The sequence below is a fragment of the Echeneis naucrates genome, chromosome 18 (assembly GCF_900963305.1).
Source record: "Echeneis naucrates chromosome 18, fEcheNa1.1, whole genome shotgun sequence".
NCBI classification, from domain to species: domain Eukaryota; kingdom Metazoa; phylum Chordata; class Actinopteri; order Carangiformes; family Echeneidae; genus Echeneis; species Echeneis naucrates.
Window position 1 is genome coordinate 7,949,358 of NC_042528.1, and position 19,199 is coordinate 7,968,556.

Sequence of the window (19,199 nt, forward strand, 5' to 3'; positions counted from 1 at the left end):
TTTAACGCCAAATCCACCGACCTGCTGAAAAATGTGTGTACATCTACCAAACTGTAGCAGATACAAACATGGGAAAACAACTCATTTCCAGCCTTCATAAATATTGTTTTCATGCATCCTGTCAGACAAACTGATATTCTTTTTGTTTGTATTTCAAACAACTTTCTGTCTTTTAATCGCCAAAATTCGATATTGTACACACGTTCAGCTAATTTCTACTGGAGATCTTAAAGATTCCATCAAAATGTAGTAAATTTCAGAATGAAATGTTCAGAGGTTTGTAGAATATAGGCCTATTATTATAAATTAAAAGCAGGCAGTAGGTTTGTCCCTACTTGAGCCAGCCTGGTAATCCCTGTTCTTTCAGTGTACTGTGGTCCTTCTTAATATGTGCTATACAAATAATTTTGCCTTACCTTCCCTCTGTGGTCCTGTTAGTGCCACTCCGGCATTCAATCATCACTGGCTGAACTTTACCTGGCAGATTCAGAGAGCCAGACGTGGAGGGCCATTTGTCAAGCAGCAACATCCCTGGGGTACTTACAGTTATGATTGAGTGTGGTGAGTGCAGATTCAAGTGGCATAATTCGACATGCAGCCTACGTTGGTGAGAAACGCTTAAAGTAAACAAGAGACAGCAACATTTACCATTTCAACGTGAAACAAACAGTAACCATAAAACTGATAACTTGATCGCATAAAAAAAAGGCAATGCAATATCTTGTGCAAGTTTCTCAGTGGAAGCCATTTTCTGATTTACACACTGCAGCAGTTTTAATCAATAAAATGATCCTTTAAAACTGTCCAGCTCAGAAAAGTGTGCCTGGCTCTCTATCCTCAACACATCTCTGCTATATCAGCAAAAGAGGTGGAAAATACAAAAAGCTGGTGACAGGGAATGGGGATGAATCAGAAAGATCAACAAACACCATTCGCTCAATATGTCTCCACATTTGCTCCTGTACAACAAATCTGCTGTTTGTTTAATTCTGATTAAAACTGGCCAGATGCAACATTTGCCTCAACTCAAAAAAGCCACCGTAAGAGAAGAGCACTTTTGTTATAACCGCCTCTGCTTTTCAGAGAGCTGCACTGTACCTGCTCTGCCACAGTGCACAGCTCTGTTAATGGATGGTGCAGCTTGGGAACCGTCAAAGTGTGCTGATACAGCATCCTTATCTGTCTCACTCCAGCTCACTTTCAGAGGATGCTGTTGCTACACATGTATTCCAACAATGACCAAATGCATTTGAAAATCCACACAGCAGCAGCACAGACACGGCAACTACAATAGTCCTTACTGTAATTTCTGCATCTGTCATAGAGTGTAGCTGTTTCAATTCCCAGAAAACACACAGCATCCACTTCATGTGTACAATGCTTTTCAAAGCAACTTGATAATACACAGCAGATGAAGGGGAGGTCACAGGGAGAACTTGGACAGTGCAGTGTCGAAATATAGATTAGTCATCAGTGTGAGCGGCTTTAGTAGGAGTCTATTTCTGTGCCCTGGGGCACTACTTTCACGACTTCCTAATGACTGAGACTAGAGTAGTGGGAATAAAACCAAAGATGTAAAAGAACAAGTCCCCTGAAATCTAAGTTCATTTGCTCTTCTTAAAATACAAATTAGCAGTTAACTACCAATCTTTTTCGCTGTTAATAAGGCATAGAGTATAAGCTAGTGAATATTTCGCTCACTCAATACACTAAAGATTTATGTTTGGTGTATTTCATTGATTATCTGTTACTTACTATATCTACCAAGCATGGAAATAAACAACCAAATTCAATGCACAGGGGTTGAGACGGCGTTAATGGATCAACTCCACTTGTATCGCATTACAATACGCAACATAAAACATGGGACAATATACTGCAGTTAGCTTAATGTATTCCTAAAATGGCATGCAGATCAAGTATGCACAGATTGGTTTCCATCAGCCAAGAGTCTCAGTTCATCTCACACTGAAAGGCTGGCTGTTTTACTGAATATTTCATCCAATAACTGCAATATGGAGGCTTTAGATGGTTTTAATTAGGAAAAATGACACTCATGAAGTGAAGACAATTTTAAATGATAGACCCATAATCTATTTTGACTTCAAATCCATAATAAATTAAAGCATTTTGACATCTTTGCAGATGCTTTCGTCTGGCTTGCTATCAGAGACTTATAACCATATGTTTTGTACGCAGATTATCGCCTCACACATTCACAGAGGAGGGATATATTCAGTGATATCAGTTTGTGTCATTTTTTCTGTAATGAACACCTGTGCACAGTTTCATCACCAGCTGTTAGAGGTGAGCTTGTGCCTTTGACCTTATTATAGCGTCTGGATTGGTAATTCACGAGCAAGCATAAAAAAAAAAAACAACAAACAGTTCACGTCAGGTAGGAAGTAAGGAACCTTAAAATCCCTCGATGTACTTCCTTTGGCTGTTGAAATATTTTATTTTGTTGCATCATTCTCATCCTCCTGGCTCGATGGCGACACTGGGGAACTGCTTTTAGCCACATTCAACTCTTTCCTCAGCGTCTTAAGGCACTTGTCAAGCCGTTTGATGCACAGTCTAACATCCTCTTGAGTGATGCCCACAGCTGAGGCAGCATTGAGGTAGGGGCAGGGATATATCTCTGAATGTGACATGAAGCCATGGAACGTGTGCCCGCTGATGGTCTGCTCCTTGCCCAGTGGTACTACCCTGGAGGGATGGAAGAAAAACAATTGAATTAATTATCTAACCTGGAACGTTTCATGATTTTAAATATGTTTTTTCCCCTCAGACTATCCAAAACGTAATTCACTTTATTTAATTTAAACTGTCTGCAGAAATATTCACCAAGTGATTCAAAAATCCCAGCAGCAAGCACTGACAAAATGTCAGCAGGTTCTCTCATCCATGACTGACTGTTCATTGAAGTTAGCTGGAATAAGCCTTCTCCATGATGATCTATTCACAGATGTTACGGTGAATGATATAATACAATGTGCACTACAAATGCTGTGCGTTAAAAGTCAAACATTAATCTGCAATTACAAAAACAACCAGTTCATACAACACCAACACATTACCATCTCTTGAGTTATTATGCCTAACTATCACCTGTTTCGGCCCAAACAGTGACTGCTAGTTTAATATTGCCCTCACCTTTTAGTTTTGTTTTAGTCACCATCAACCTCGAGGAAAATGCTAAATGCTTTCACTTGATGAAGTGTAAATACAAAGACTAATGTGTGTCAATGAAATATAAACTTGTGAAGTCAACGGCTCTAATTTTGGATGCTACAAAGACCCAAGGCCTAAACCGCAACCAGAAAAAAAAAAAAAAAAAGCTCAGGAGGATGGTAGAAGTGTGGAAGCTATTTCTTTGGTTCTTTTATTATGTAATTGAGCAAAGAGTGCATTGAAATCTGAATTGGGTTTTTAACTTTTACATCCCACATTTGGTCAAAAACTATTGAAGGGAAACAGATGAGCAAATGACCCATAACATGAAATCTCCATTTATACACAAGATAACATGGCTGTCTGTGTTGCATTAGAGTTTGTGATGATGTGGAGACAACATCGCTCTGTGGATGGTAATGGAGAAATCCAGTTAAATTAGGAGGCAGCCCTGATAGGATGGGCTGTCTAATTATCTAAAGTACTTTGTCTTCCACCATATTCAGCAGATCCATCTGCTTGATTAGTGATTTCATCTGGCCATTTTGTTGAGCAACACACAACTCATCCCCTTGTGTTTGAGGACACAAGCAAACTCAACTTATGGGACACACTTGATGTCTGTGTCTTTCCAAGCTTTGCTCATGTCCCCAACACAAACACACACACTTCCTTGCCATTGTTTTCCCTGCACCCAGCCCCCCATATTACCACAGGCAGGCCATTTATTTTGGCCATGCCCTTTTAAAGCTCTCATACCTGGCTCCTGACACTTGCCGAGTGAACAACATGGAGCCCAGCTGGGTCACTGCCTTGTCGCTGTCAGCTTGGAGACCGTCCAGACTCATGGCTAGAAGAAAGCAATACCGCGCTATTATTCCACGAAACACTTTTTTATTTCTTTTCTTGATCTGCATTAATCTTTCGTTAACTTGATACAAAAATCCGTTGCATATTGTGCATTGAAAGAAATATAGTCTTTAATATTCAAAGAAATTGAATTATATAGACAAACTATACAATTTGTGTGGAGCCAGCACATTAAGCTTACCCAGTGAAATGGGGTTATGTGGGGTGTGAAGCAATCTCTCCCCATGAGCAGAGGCCAGACTCTTGAGCTCCTGAGCCAAGAAAAAATAAATCTCCTGCAGGAAAAGCAGGCAAAAAGAAAAAAACATGAGAAGACAGAGTAAGAGACAGCAAGGGGCTTACAAAAGAACTATAAATAGAAGCACAATGCTCTTTTCACACACTGCCACAGCCTTATTTTAGCAGCAGCAGCCTTGGTTTTATTGCTAATCAAGCAAATCTCCCCAGCACACCGGTGCATGTCAACCCCCCTCCTCTCCTTCCCCTGCCTGTAGCAGACTTTAGCAGAAACTGCATGAACTTTCTCTCCATCCCTGACCAAGATCTTTCCTCACATCACACATCAGGCTCCCCTATCAATCAGGGAGGGATGTGAACATGAATGCATTCTTTTAACTTAAGCATCCATGAGTTTGAAATATGCAGAGAGAGTGCGTTGCACAGCGTTTCAAAGCAGTGTGTGGATGACTGATCAAGGATGACAGACTTTTGAACACAGACCAGTGGAGGAAGTGAAGCTGGACAAAAACAAAACCCAGCGCCTTTGTTGTTGACTACTGGCGCCAGATTCCCTGGTGAAGCGTTGCACATTAGAGGATCTGCTCTCTGCAACACTGGGGGTGTGTGTGTGTGTGTGTGTGTGTGTGTGTGTGTGAGTGTACTCTGCTGACTCATACTTTCCTAATTTGAAAGCATCAAAAAGAAAAATATTTTCTCTGTCACATAACAAACACAAACAGCCTTTTCAATGATGTCAAGAGTCTCCAAGTGTCCGTTGTTCTCTAATAACAAAGGACGACTTTATTATCCTTAGGGGAGGGGTGCTCATGGTGTAGAGTGTGCATGGCTACGACTCTGCAGACAATAAGTGTGTGTGTGTGTATAACAAAAACACATCATCTGTTGGTCCTTTTCAACATCAGGACATTTTTGAAAATGCTTACATGAGGCTGTAAATGAACCTCCGGAGATGAAATGCTTGAATTATTTAAAGCTTTTGACCCCAGGGGAGATGTGTGGAAATCACTCAGTTCTCCACACGCCATGGAAAACAGGTCCGGGACATTAATTATGCATAATTTGGATGAAGTGCAATCAATAAAGCCCTGCTGGCATCGGGTCATGTGAGAGGCCAGAGGAATTTCCTAAATGTACATTTCTTCAATGGAGTCAATTTTACAGTGTGTGTGATCCTGGAAATCACTAATAGATATCAGCACTACATTTGAGATGATTACATTTCTATTTCTGTTATCTGTGGCATCAGATGAAACATTTAGTCCAGAACATTTACAGTACATTTATGGCACAGCAGTTTGGAGGTGTGAGAATACTGCAGTGCCTCCCATTTAAAGAGGGGGATGCTGCATTGTGAGCAACTCTGCTTTAAAGCAGGGAGCCACCAGGGGATGTTTTCTGAAACTTCTGGATCAATTTTATCTTGCTATAGCAAACTCCTCCCTCTACAAAGCCCATTGCTGGTTCAATCTGAAAGTCTTTCCTCTTTAGTGAGACTGCAGGTGAAGCAAAGCTGCACGCAGACACATACAGGCACAGTCATAATGTGTGATCCTGGAATTCAATACAACTTATGTAAGCTGCTCTCTGCTCTTCAGGGGAAAGACGTTGACCTAGCATGAACAGAAGTCACTGTGCAGAAACATATCTACATTGTTCCAATCAGACCTTGTGAGAAGATCAAGCAGATACCCCACCAGATGTGTACATGCTCTCACCTTTCTTTCTGAGAGGAGTTTCTTATAACCGCTGGCTCCCAGAGACAGGAGGGTGATGAGGACATCAAGGGAGGGTGAGGCTGAGGCTCGACCTGGACACAAAAGGCCAAGAAGTGACTTTGTTTAGCAGTATCAGAACCTAGTATGGACAGTCCAGATTTCACTGTACTCTCACTGTCTGCATGACTTTTACTCAGAATTGACCTGATAATTCTTGATTTTAAGGACAATGTTGATGCTACTCTTTAATTTTGCTGATGGTCAATGATTTAATTGAATGAACACTTAACACTGTAAAAGAAAAATGAACCAGTGAAGCCCAGTAATGTAATCAAAAGGCAAAATGCAGAATGTGTGTATTCCAATGCAAATACAAATCTGCGGAAACATGCATATGCAAAAATAGAAACAGAACACAAATCCACTCACCTGGATACATTTTACTGATCTCCTGTATGAAGGCCTCATCAAAACCTGCGATTATGGCGCCACCTACTGGAACCATAAAGTTCTTGTCCAAGCTCTGGACAAAGGCATCGATTCTTCCAACACGAGCACCCTAATCAAAGACATGGAAAGACAGATTTCACTCACCTGTCACCTGTCGCAGTGAGGGGTGTTCATTAAGCGCTGTATTCAGTTACATGAGGACACAATAACAGATGCTGCTTAAAGGTGGATTGAGGATGAGAGGTACACACCTGTTCTATAAGGTGCATGCATTTGGACGACTGCACACCATACGCGTTGTTTACTATGTGGGGAATGTTATATTTGGCACACAGAGAGGCCAGCTCCTCAAGCCTTTAAGAGAAGATATTTGGCAAAATAAAAAAACATAGATTACTGCATTATTATTAGAGCTTATTGAAATCATTGTGTCAAGTATTCATTAAAAACTTGAATGACCTGTCCGGGACTCGCGGCGCAAAGCAGGATGTTGTTGAATGGACACACAGGATGCTCTCAGCTCCTAAATCCTTGATCTTGTGCTCGACCGCTTCCAAATCTGTTCGCAACTCATCACCCTCAAGAATGTTCTCCACCACCACCGGTTCAAAACCTGATCAGACAGTAAAAAATGAGATAATACAAAGGTCAGACAAGAGGCAGTGGAAGCTGTTAGATATGATTGTGTTTTCACTAGTTAAGATTATTAAAAATTCTCCCAACAGTACTGACGCTGCCAAATACTAGCCTGAGTACGAGACTTAAAGGCAGCATGACATTAAAGTGATATTACCTGCTGTGATCATGGCCTTGAAACAGGACTTCTGGTCAATGCGAGGCCAAATGATGTACTGAGCCTTTGGCCTCCGATGACGAAGGGTCAGGAAGCAGAGAGTCAAGCTCATTCCTGTTGCCATGGGAACTACAAAGCAGCTCACTACACTCCGTACACCTGTTACCCAGAAGAAACACAGCATGCTTATTTTTTTTTTTTTTTAAGACCACACATACAAATGAATGAGAGATTTGAAAGACGCTTCTATTTAGGAGACAACTAATGTCTGGAAAAATGTACGATCCTGCATCTTTGATCTTTAATTTTTGTCTCTTATGAAGCCCCTTAAACATTCTTCAAGATTTATTTTTTTTTTCTTCAACGTCAAAGCACGTTATTCTTCATCAGTCCATATTTAGCACAAACATCATATATCCTTCTGTTTATTTATTTTTTGGTTTGATAATACAAACCTGTACGCTTCAGGATGTCCAATACCACTGAGTTGGTCAGCTTGTTGAGCAAACTGGATCCTGCCGCTTTGGGCTGAATAGCAGCGATGTCCCCTGACCGTCCTATGCCATGGATCAACCTACATAAAAAAGCTGAATGTCACAACAGGTGCCATTAAACAACTTCCTAAATTTAGGGATTAGAAAAGATTTCTAGGAGTAATATATTGAGTGGAGCCTGACTGATACACAAGGTGATTTTACCTTCGAAAAAATTATTTTGAATCATTGCCTACATCAGTTGGCAAGAATATTTTTTGCATAACTCTAAAATTTATCTCTCCTGTACATCGTCCCAGCCTTTCCAAAGAGCCATTACATGCTGTAAATGAATTACAATGGAATCACTTCTCAAAATTTAGCAAATGAAACAGTAGCTGAAGATAAGTAGGAAATCCTTTGCAGACCAAACTATCTCCTCTTTGTCTGGAGTTATATATTTATTATTAGGCCAACCATGACTCCATATTTCCTTATTTCTTTAATTAGAAAATGTATTGGATCCTTATCAAAAATATTTGTTTGTCTTAAACTTGTTATTTCCTCACAAAGGTAATCATTGGTTCAGAAAACATAGATTTTGAATACAAATGTGGATAAAGTAGAGTTACTGTGATTTAAATGTAATCAGGCTGATGTTGAACACGGACCTGTAATGTCGTCTCGCCACAAGACTGGATACCACCCGGCCCTCCCTCTCCCCGACACCACAGTTGCCGAGAAAGTTATTGCTGTCCATCACAGCCAGCTCATGCAGGAAAAGCTCTATGGTGCTCTCACTCCATCCCTCCTCTGGACACTTCCCCTGCAACACACACACACACACAATGAGAAATGTAGATGTGTCTGCAGAGACCTTGAGGAAACCTGATGTCTGCAGTTGCCTTTACCTGCTCCAGTAAGTGTCTGATGAGCTGCTCGTGACTCCGACGTGCCTGAGAGCCCTGCCGAATGTAGGAGGTCGACACTATCCTTTCGCTTAGGGTGAAGTTTTCACTGTTCATTTTTTTACCTGTGAAACACAAAACTGTTAACATTTCCTAAAAATTCTCAAATATAAAGCACAGAAACAAAACTGTTTACACATTAAAATACACATTAAAACAATAAGGACTAAAGTCTGTGTATTGCCATTTTTATATCTATTGTATTTATTTCTTTTTCAAATCTGTAACTTTATAAAAGCCCAATACTAAATTGGCTGGGTTTTCCCTATAGCCTTCTCCTTTCCACAACTACTTCATCATCAGAAATGACAATGAAATGAAAATGGTTTTAGTCTCTTTGATGAGAAAGGATAGCTAGACGGGTTGGAGTTGACAGAAAGACTCCAACAACTTTGGAGAATCCTTTCTTGGCACACTTAGTTATAAATAATAGTTTAAGGCGCCAGTTTGTCGAGCATTATTGTTGATCATGTGCATCCCTTCATGGCCACAGTTTGAGAATTTCTACTGGATGCTTCCAGCAAGATAACGCACCATGTCACAAAGTAAAATCCTTTGAAAGTCATCTGAAACTGGTTGCATGATTACGACAGCGAGTTCAATGACCTGAAGTGACCTCTTCAGTCACAAGATCTGAATGGAGCACATCTGGATGAACAGGAAATATGTAGGGTCATTGTGCAGATGTGAAGGAAACATCTCAAAGGGAGTTGCCAAAGTTTCAAACAAATCAATGACATGAAGATCTGAGTGCCGTTTTAGGAGCAAAAGGAGTAAGGTACAGTGTTCCTGGTGTTATTCTGGTGTCCTTCAGGCTTTGTGCTGTCTGTTTATATCATTCCTTTTCTATTTGAACCAAGGCACACACAAGTTGTGTCACTCCAGCTTGTGTATGTATACAGATGTGTGTAACTTAGTTATCTAGTAGTAGTCTATCCCATGCCCACCCCCACAAAAAAAAATAGCAAAAGAACTGATACAGAAAAGGCCCAACTACACTGTTTCGTGCTTCATGTTTTGTCATGTTGTGCTGTTCCTGGTCAGGACAGTGTGTCCGTGATGCCCTCTCCTGGAGAAATTATGTCATTGATTCTGTTCAACTTTCCTCCTCAGCTGAGTTTCAGGAGTCTGTCGGCCTCTGGCCTCCAAACAGACACGGTTAAGGCAGTTAAAGTCCTCCCCGGCCGCACAGAGTGAGCTGGGAGCTGCTGTGTCCACCAAACAGGAGGTGCTCCACTTTAACACACTCCTGCTCGCTTGGAAACAGCCTGTTAGCCGCTCGGCTAAGCTAACGTGCGCACGCGGCCGACAGGTTTTGGATGTCATCTCTCCTACCTGACGTGTCTCCGTCCGTCAGACGGAGTCCAGACCGCAGACAGACGTGAGACAGACAGCGGGACCAGGACCGGGACCAAGACCGGGACCGGGATCAGGTCCACGACAAGCAGCAAGTTCAGCGACCACACTACGTCACATGACCGCTGAGTCGCCGATCACGTGACCAACAAAAATAACGTCATACAGCAAAGAGTCTGTGAACGAGAAATCCTGAAATACTGAATAAAAAATATCCTCAACGCTATTTAATGCGGGAAATAAAATAAAAGGTGATATTTCCATGCAAATCATTTTACTAGTTTTACGAATAAAAAAAGTGAACTTACTTATTAGCATTTTGGTTTCATTTATTAGGTTTTAGTTCTTTTTATTTACTTCGCTGGAAAGCAAAGACAGAAATAAGGAAATAAATACATACAAAATATTGAAATAAATCACAAACAAAAAGTTTTATTTTGCATGTAAATTGTTTTATTAAAATGTTCATGTAAATTTAAAGCCAGAATTATCTTTAATGTTTTTCATAAATTATATTTTTTGATAATTGATTCACATTTATTAGTAGGGAGGCTAGATTACATTAGCAGTATTGGAAGTGCTAACATTATGCAGATTGGTTGTGTTAAAGTAATTTGTACTAAAACAAAGTATTATAACACACTACAGTGCTCTGTTAAAGAAAAGTAAAGAAATACCAACTGTCAAAATTGTGTAATGAAATAAATTCTGTCCAACATTTCTCTCTGACCTGTTGAGGAGTAAAGAGGAGCATGAAATGGAATATAAGAAACCTCATTTTTTCCAGAGTAGCAGTTCAGTAACTGTTCTTTGTTAATTTGCACCAGTAAAGAGATTACAGCAGAGTATTTTTTAACATGTTGCTCTTCCAGGGAAAACTACTGGCAGCCATCAAACTCTTGAAGTTGTCATTTCTCAACATTTGATAGTTGTGCGCTCTAATATGATTCTATGAGACAGTTGGATTTGGCCATGTGGCTCAAAAGAGTGAGAACACTTGTGAAATATCACAGTACTAAATTTATGTTACAGTCATTGTTTCACATTGTCTTATGGAATAAGGTGTAAAACAAAAACTCAGCAGCACATTTTGCCAAAAGTAGGTGCAATTATTCAGAACTATTCATTTAGATAAGATCTTTAAGAATAGATCTTTTTAAAGTATGATAATAACATCTTTCCTTCAAAATTGAAATGTCCATTCATGTTAAAGCAAATGTTAAAGAAGGAACATCCCAGCTAAACCATGAAGTGTTTAACTCTTTCAAAGTTAGCCGATAGTTTAATTTCACCCTTCTGGGCTATAACTCCATCAACTTTAACTACACCCAGTATTCCCACCCAACCTTAAAATTACATTGAGCTGTTTTTTTGAACTGTTAGATCCACCATCTGTAGATGGTCTTTAAAATGACCAATGGCTAATGTGTAAGGACACAGCAGACAATAAACTCTCTGGATGTGATATTTGTCAGAGTCTTGGGGCTTTTTGCAGCAAAGGAGAGAGAAAGATGACAATTTGATGGCATAGCAGGGATTTGTACTCAACAGCTATGCCAACATCTTGCCTTCCTTCCTGGACCCATGTTCAGCCGCCGATGTGTGGATGTTTCCCATTATTCATTCATAAATGGAGGCTCATCTGCTGCCACGAGTGTCAGGGTGGAGAATCCCAATATGGCCATGGTCAACCAAAGACCACCTCGATCCAATAAATGAGGAAAAGAAAAAGAGACGTGGTTTGTTTTGTGTCAACAATGACACAAACACGAGCAGAAAAGCTTCAGGTACGGCCTCCCTACCAGGCGGAGGGCCGCCAGCTGATCCAGCCGGTGATGGTGGAGGAAGAGCGGAGCTGCCTTCAGCCCACAGGCCGATCCACCTGTGGAGGTGTGTGGGAACGGAGACCTCCGGTCCGGATCTCCCCCGGCCTAGTCGCAGATCCGTGTGTGTTCAGTGTTCATCAGACGTCAGCAGAATAAAAGTAGGCTGAGGGTGGTGGAGATAAGTCTGACTTCCACCGCCCACTGACCGTGTCAGCGGAGAGCTGCCGAGCCGAGCAGGAGGTGTGTTCCTGGGGCTGGCCTCCTGCACCTTTGGGTGCTGTCGAGGAATCCCATTGGTCAGATTTAAAGTGGGACACCACGACTTTGAACACTCTTTGTTTTTCTTTCCAAAGCATGGGAACTACAATTCCAGGTCTATACATAATTAAAAGTTAACGTATGAATTAATTTAAACGATCAATCATTGAACAGTCGAATAACAACTATTATTATGTAATCTGTAGAACTGAGCCATCTTGAGATTCTCTACTCCAGAGTTCACACACAGTTTGGCTCTACTGGTAATGTCCATGAAGCCCAGTTTACCAGAACTGTGGTCTGCTGGTCCACACCAACGGAACCATGACTTCAGGATCTGCTTCATTAGTGAGTCACACACGGTGATTCAAAACCTGTCTAGACCAGCGAGTGCTGGCCATTCAGGACAGGAAACATTTTCTGGGAGAAATCTTTTCGATTCCTCATTATAAATATATTATCCATGCAAACTATGTGTAATCTTCAGGACCACTCACTGCCTGGCAGATAAATCTGATGAAAGGGGAGTTTTTCACAGATTTACAACTGTTTAGAAAAATGATTCATGATGGTGAACTGTCACTTGGCACTAGAAAACGTCTGAGCTGTCCCACCAGAGCCAGGAATCAAAATCACCCCATTCATATCTGAGGTACAAGAAGTTTGCCATTTTATGCTGCTATAGACTTCTAATATAGGACCACAATCCCTGTATCAGAACTTCACTGGGCTAATCTTACTATAATATAGTTACATTGCCACCTCAACCAGTGCAGATAAATGATCCTCAATTACGCAATAATGTTGTCTATGATATTTTAAAACATCAGCCAGAACTGGATTGATGTGAAGACGTGTGACATCGTAGTTATTGTTTCCGAAGTTTCACTGATCAGCACACGTGAGGCCATTCCACAAGTTTTTTTTCTTTTGAAACTATTTGACTCATTTCCGAAGGTGTCGACATTTGCCACACCTGCCAACTCCCACAGAGCAAATATGTTAAAGCTGACCTGACAGGGTTAATATTTCCACTACCTACAATAGGTATTTGTTTGTAAGTATCATGGTAACTGCATTGTTTAGAGAAAAGAAAGAGTTCTAATTATTGAGATGAAGTTTAACCTGGTCTTCATTCAGACAGGTAGGCCAATAACTGACAAACTGACGGCAATGAATACAAACTCCAAGACCTATTTATTAAATCTGTCAGACCAAGCCACAGAAATTCTGCCACAGACATAATGGCTCTTAGATGGATTTGGGTCCGACAACCCCAAACAGAACAGTGTAGTTTAAGTCTGGTCATTGTAACAGTAACCAGTGACACAAAAAGCAAAGAGACATTTCTAAATCAGAATGAGGTTGATGTAAAAAGCCAGAGATGTAATCATAAAACATGGAGGCAACACAAACATGAGACAAATCATCTTAACTCTGGAGAGAATGCATTGTTTTCAGTCCCTTGTGACTTGGCTACGGGGTAATAGTAAAGGTGTGCCTTTTTAAACACACACCCAAATAACAATTACAAACATGTGATTGGATTTTTATGTACTTATTTTTTATTTTTTGGTTTAAAATATGACCTCTGGCCTGTAATCAGAATGAAGTTTCAACTTCTTACACATGATGCCACAACATTTATAGTCAGCCCCTTGTTTTGTGCTGTCCATTTGTACAAACACAGACAAAACAGGGTGCACAAAGCAGCACAAACAACATGATGAGCATACGATCTGTGGACAAGCACCAGATCACCCACAGTCACACTTGATTGGTGTGACCGATCAAGTTTTTCTTTTTACTTTGAAAGGGTCCAGATTAATATTTAATATAACGAGTAAGAAGTTCGATGTATTGAGAGACCAGATATTATTTCTATCTGTGAAACATTTGGTGTCCACCGAGGCAACACATGACAAAATGAGGCAATAATGATAAATCTGTAAAACCTTTTTAATTTAAAATATCTACTCAGAAAGGTTCTGCTGCTCAGATTTCTGCTCTTCCACTACGTTTGGTTTTATTCCTCGGTTTGTGACTCAGAAGTTGTCACAATGACCGTTGTCTACTTGCATGGCTATTATTGTGCATAATTTTTTCTGTGCTTCAAACCAAAACCCCCATCTCTCAGACATTTCTCCCGCTGAATCTGAATCACACAGCCACATGTGCAGCAGTTACTCTTCAGATCAACGCAGACCCTCTAATGAGTCATCACATGGCCTCAGGTCCACCGAGGCCTTTTTCAAAGGCTCATGAAAATAACTTCCCACATGAGCCTCCAAAAAACAGCTAAACAGGGCAGTTTTGGTGATGACTCGCCCAGTTCTGAGATATTTTTTGAAACTATATTCTCACTTTGGTGCCAAAGTCTGCCTGAGACAAGCTTCTCTGCTGCCACGCTTATAAAAGGATCAAATGAGTGTGCAGGATTTGGCCAAGAGCCTCCTCTGAGATGATTTTTGCTGAGTCAAATGCAAGCACACCCAGTAAGTAAGTCAGTGAGCAAAGTCTGGCCGATAGTGATCTGACTTGCTGAACAAGCCACCCTCGGTGCCACTAACCTTGCCCTCAGAAGCATGTGGAGTTTATCAGCTGCTGGAAATGGGCTAGAATGTCAGTTGGACTGGTAGCAAAATGAGAGCTGGAATAGGAAAAATCTGAGTCCTACATAACTCCACGTTGCTAAATATATCAAGCTGTATGCCAGAAAAAAAAAAAACAAAAACAATAACAAATAAACACACAAAAAAACCTCCTCAGTGTGTGTCATACAAAACAGATGTGTTGCTTATATCTCACAAACACCCTTTATATGTAAACTGTGCTGTTAAGTGGTGCTCTGAGGGGTAAAGGAAGAAAAAGCATGAATTGTTGCTAATAAATAAACAGAGAAACTCTGGAAGCTCCTTGATTTTATTCAATTCAATTTAATGTTTGTGAAGCATTACTTTGTAAGTATTTTTTGATCTGTGAACATTTACCCCCATTATTTCTTTTACTCAGACAAAAAAATGGTTTGGTTAATGATGAAGGTCGAGTTATACTTAAGTCTGAATCTGAATATCACTCTTTCCATGTATATATATTTCTGTGAGGACAAAACAGCTACTGTTCAAGGTGAAAGGTGACTAGAGATGATTAAAACACATACAGTCAGTCGAGGATGAAGTTCTGAGATACTTCAGCTGAAAGCTGTAAAACCCAGTAATTATCCCATTTCAACTATCAGACTTAGTAAAATAAAAATAAAGAAATATCAGCTCAAAGCATTAAATATTAGAAGACCCAGTGTTGATATTAAAGAACCCTCCCTTTCTCAGTGTTATGTAATTTTTTGTTATTAAATTTTTAATTGTTGAACTTTTTTCAACTTCAACTACACACACACACACACATGTACTGAGTCCATTTAATGTGAAATCATAAAGTGCACAGTAACTGCAACTGCCAGATTAACACAGTGAGGTCAAAGTACAATTTGTGTACATAGTGAGCTTTTTACATTTACCTGGAGCATTTTTATAATTGTATTTACACTTGATGACTTTTTTATTTACTACAAGCTTTACAGCAGTGACCAGTATCCATAACTCTGACTCGTCTTTTAGAGTTTGCCACTGACATCAAAATTTAATGTAAACACAATGAATAACGAAACGCTGAAAATTAAGCTGAACCAAACATGGAGACCTGCATGAAAATAGATGCATGGAAACAAAACGCTGATTGCAGCCCAGACTTACTATCAAACTATATTGGTTTACTGAGACATGTAGGCCTTTGCTGTCAAGTGTGTGTGACATGTCAAAATGGCTGCCGAGAAGAACGGCCAGAAGGTTTGACCTCTGCACCCACAAATGGTAAAAGGATGCACTTAAGACAAAAAGAAAAAACAATTATGTTTAAAATAACGGCAGTATTTGTAGAAAAGAGTAAGGATTCTGAAATAATTAGAGATATTTTGCGATTAATGCAGGTAAACAGTTCATTTAGCAGCTAATCATTCACAATCATAGGTTAATCTAACATAAATAAAATAAAAGTACAGCCACGATTTATTAAAGAATAACAAAATATTTTTCTGATTTGCCATGGAAGCAAAATGTGAACCTTAACTTTAGCAATAGAGCTTCAGAAATAAACCTCTTCACTTCAATTAAGTTTTGGTCATTTCAAATAATTTTAACAATATTTCAACATTTAATTTGAGTAATATCAAAACTCATAACCAAATGCTTAACTCCAGCTTCTGTCAAGGAACTGAACTATTGTTCTACTTTTATGTGTACATATTTTTATCTGTCTTCATATTTTCTTAGAAGTTCCTTCAACAATGTGACCTGATAATAATTCATTTGAGAAATATGTTTTATTTCCTTGATTTACATTTGGTCCAATGTGTGAAGTATAATGGATACACAATTCTACTTCAGTGTTTACATGACAACATCAGACTCACCTTATCATGTGTTCTAAAACAAAGCACCATGTCCACCCAGCAAAAAAGAAGACTCCAGAATCCAGGAGAAATGTGATTTAGTTTGTCATTGGTGACCAGGAGAAAACAGCTCTGCTCATTTACCTCCTTACACGCTCAAACTGGAAGGTCTTCATGTGTGTAATGATGTGATGAACCCAATTGTGATTCAGTTTGACTCACTGTTAGCAGGGCTTCAGCCGAATCAGTTTCCAGAGAAAGCCAAAGAGAAGTCATTATCAGAGTTTACGTGAAATAACATAATACCTGGAAGGGTATAACTCAGTTCTGAGGAAATACCTCCAGTAGATAATTTCAAAACCTCTTGAAAACTTAGTTGAAAAGATAAAATAATTCTGGCAGTTTACATAATGAAGAGAAAATGATTTTTTTTTCTCTGGAATACGCAGTATCAAGAGTGCACAGGAAATTACAGACCAAGTCGGGGAAATCTCAAGGTAAGATCTTAGTGGAGTTATCAGGAAAACTCTTTCAGTCCTTCTCCGGGAGTTTCTACCAAACTCCCACAAACAATACTTTGGGTCTGTTAGCACCAAATTCTTAATAACTCCATCTTGTGGAATTTCATACGTGTCTTGTCATGTTCAGAAAAAAAGCTAGCCTGACATCTAACTCACCCAAATGCTACAAGCCCCTGTGGGTTTCTGTGATATTTAATCACTGTGATCTGCTGAGTTTTTTTTTTAAATCTCTGAATGCCCTATGAGAGTTTGCGGTCCAAGGGATGACAAAGTATGGCTGGAAAATCTGACACTTCCTGGTTAAGGAAAAAATACATATAATAATAACAATAACAATAACATCTGTTATCTCACATTAATCAGAACATTTTCTGCAACAAAACAGAGTTTTACAGTTAACTGTGAAATTTTGACTAATGTACGTTCATACTGTGAGTAAATTTTAGGGAAAATATTTTCTAAATAAGGATTACAGAATTCTATGGAAGGATGTTCCAGGGATGTTTGAAGAGGCTGGAGGGCACATGTAGGTGGATCGACTGCCAGGACTGCCTGAGTTATTGCAAAATGATTGCAGTGAGTCACAGGAAAGTGTCAGTATTTGGTCTGAAGGGGGCGCCGCACTCCACAGCTCTGCATGAACTAAAGGAAGGAATTGCTGAAATGAGCAGGCAGTGAGGATTTGCCCTGGTATTAACAGGAAGCACAACATGGAGGATGTTTTCCTCCCTCTTCTGTGTCAAAACATTTATGTCAATGAACAATGGGATCATTTTCATTGAAGAAATGTTTACAGTAGATGTCTTACTCAAGATCCGGGCCGGTGTGTGTAACGTGGCACATTTGCTACAGACAAAATACTGTACGGGAAATGACAATCTGCTGTACAAGTACAGACATTATGAAGAAACAGATGATGTTGCGCAACACATGCTTAGTATTTTGATGTGGGTGATTTATCATTTCTAAATGGTCTGTATGTTGTTTTGTGATTTGTGATTGGACGTTGAGATTTAATGATGAGTGCTGGTGTTTATTAATCGTATCTTTGGGCTCACAATGACATATTTTTCATAAGCACCTTTGAAAAATTCCACAGTCTAATTGTGTCATATCTATAGATACGCATATGGTTTTAGTTTCGAGATGAGTTATCACTTACAGCTGAAAACTATTTCAGAAACACTTCACATGGGGGCTTAGAGTTAAAAAAAAAAAAACTAACTTAAAGAGAAATGCTGACAGTGACGTAAAACACGTAAACGTCTTGCATATTTGAATTATCATCTTTATTTGTTTTATTATATACTTTGTTTTACATAAAGAGACATATTTCTTTTACACATATAGATTATATGGTTAATTTTTATCTGTATATATGTACACCTTAAATTAATCTTACATTAACACCAAGAAAATAAAACATTTACAGTGCAAGAATGTTCGTCAGCGATCAACGTTCACGGTGGCTGACACTGCCACAGCCTATACCAACCTCATGTGTCAAACCAGTTCTTTTTCTTTTGTTTAATTCAACTCTCACCTTTCAGGCTCTCACACAAACATATCATGGGAACTGTGGAGAAAGAAAGTGAAACCATTCTATTATTTTTGGAAACAAAAAGTTATATCCCTACGGCAGGCCAACCCAAACTCAAGGAAATGACCGCTTAACCTGTTCACACATGAGTTTGACAATTTGGAAAACTTGCTTATTCACTTTCTTGACGAGACTTAAATGAAAATGTTGAAACCACCGGTCAACATGGTGAATATGGAGCTACGTGGTTAGCTTAGCTTAGCAGACTGGAAACAAGTAAATGGCTAGTTTGGCTACATTGGCTCACACATAATCCACTCGTTAAGCCACACTTGTTGCTTTTACTCTTTAAACAAACAAAACATTAAAAGTTGTGTTAGTTTCAGAGGTTCTGGTTTGCAAATGCCATAATCTTCAACACAGCTAAACACGCTCTTTGTGTTTCTGGTCTGTAGGCCAAGCTAAGCTAACCAGCTTGCTTCATATTTGCTGTCCAGATATGAGGCCTCACTTTTTTAGCAAGAAACTGAAGGAAAGTATTCTTTCATCTGAGCTGTGATCATTTTTG

General features: G+C 39.5%; 1 protein-coding gene across 1 annotated transcript; it reads right to left on the reverse strand.

Moving 5' to 3' along the window:
- Positions 1-780: 780 nt before the first annotated feature.
- Positions 781-10,161, reverse strand: sepsecs (Sep (O-phosphoserine) tRNA:Sec (selenocysteine) tRNA synthase). Its single transcript, XM_029526528.1, has 12 exons — positions 10,019-10,161; positions 8,627-8,748; positions 8,387-8,541; positions 7,698-7,816; positions 7,243-7,401; positions 6,909-7,062; positions 6,701-6,803; positions 6,429-6,558; positions 6,000-6,091; positions 4,226-4,319; positions 3,934-4,024; positions 781-2,709 (listed from the first exon to the last, which is right to left on the reverse strand). The coding sequence occupies exons 2-12, from the start codon at positions 8,738-8,740 to the stop codon at positions 2,457-2,459; spliced, it is 1,464 nt and encodes a 487-aa protein (XP_029382388.1). The 5' UTR covers positions 8,741-8,748; positions 10,019-10,161; the 3' UTR covers positions 781-2,456.
- Positions 10,162-19,199: the final 9,038 nt, after the last annotated feature.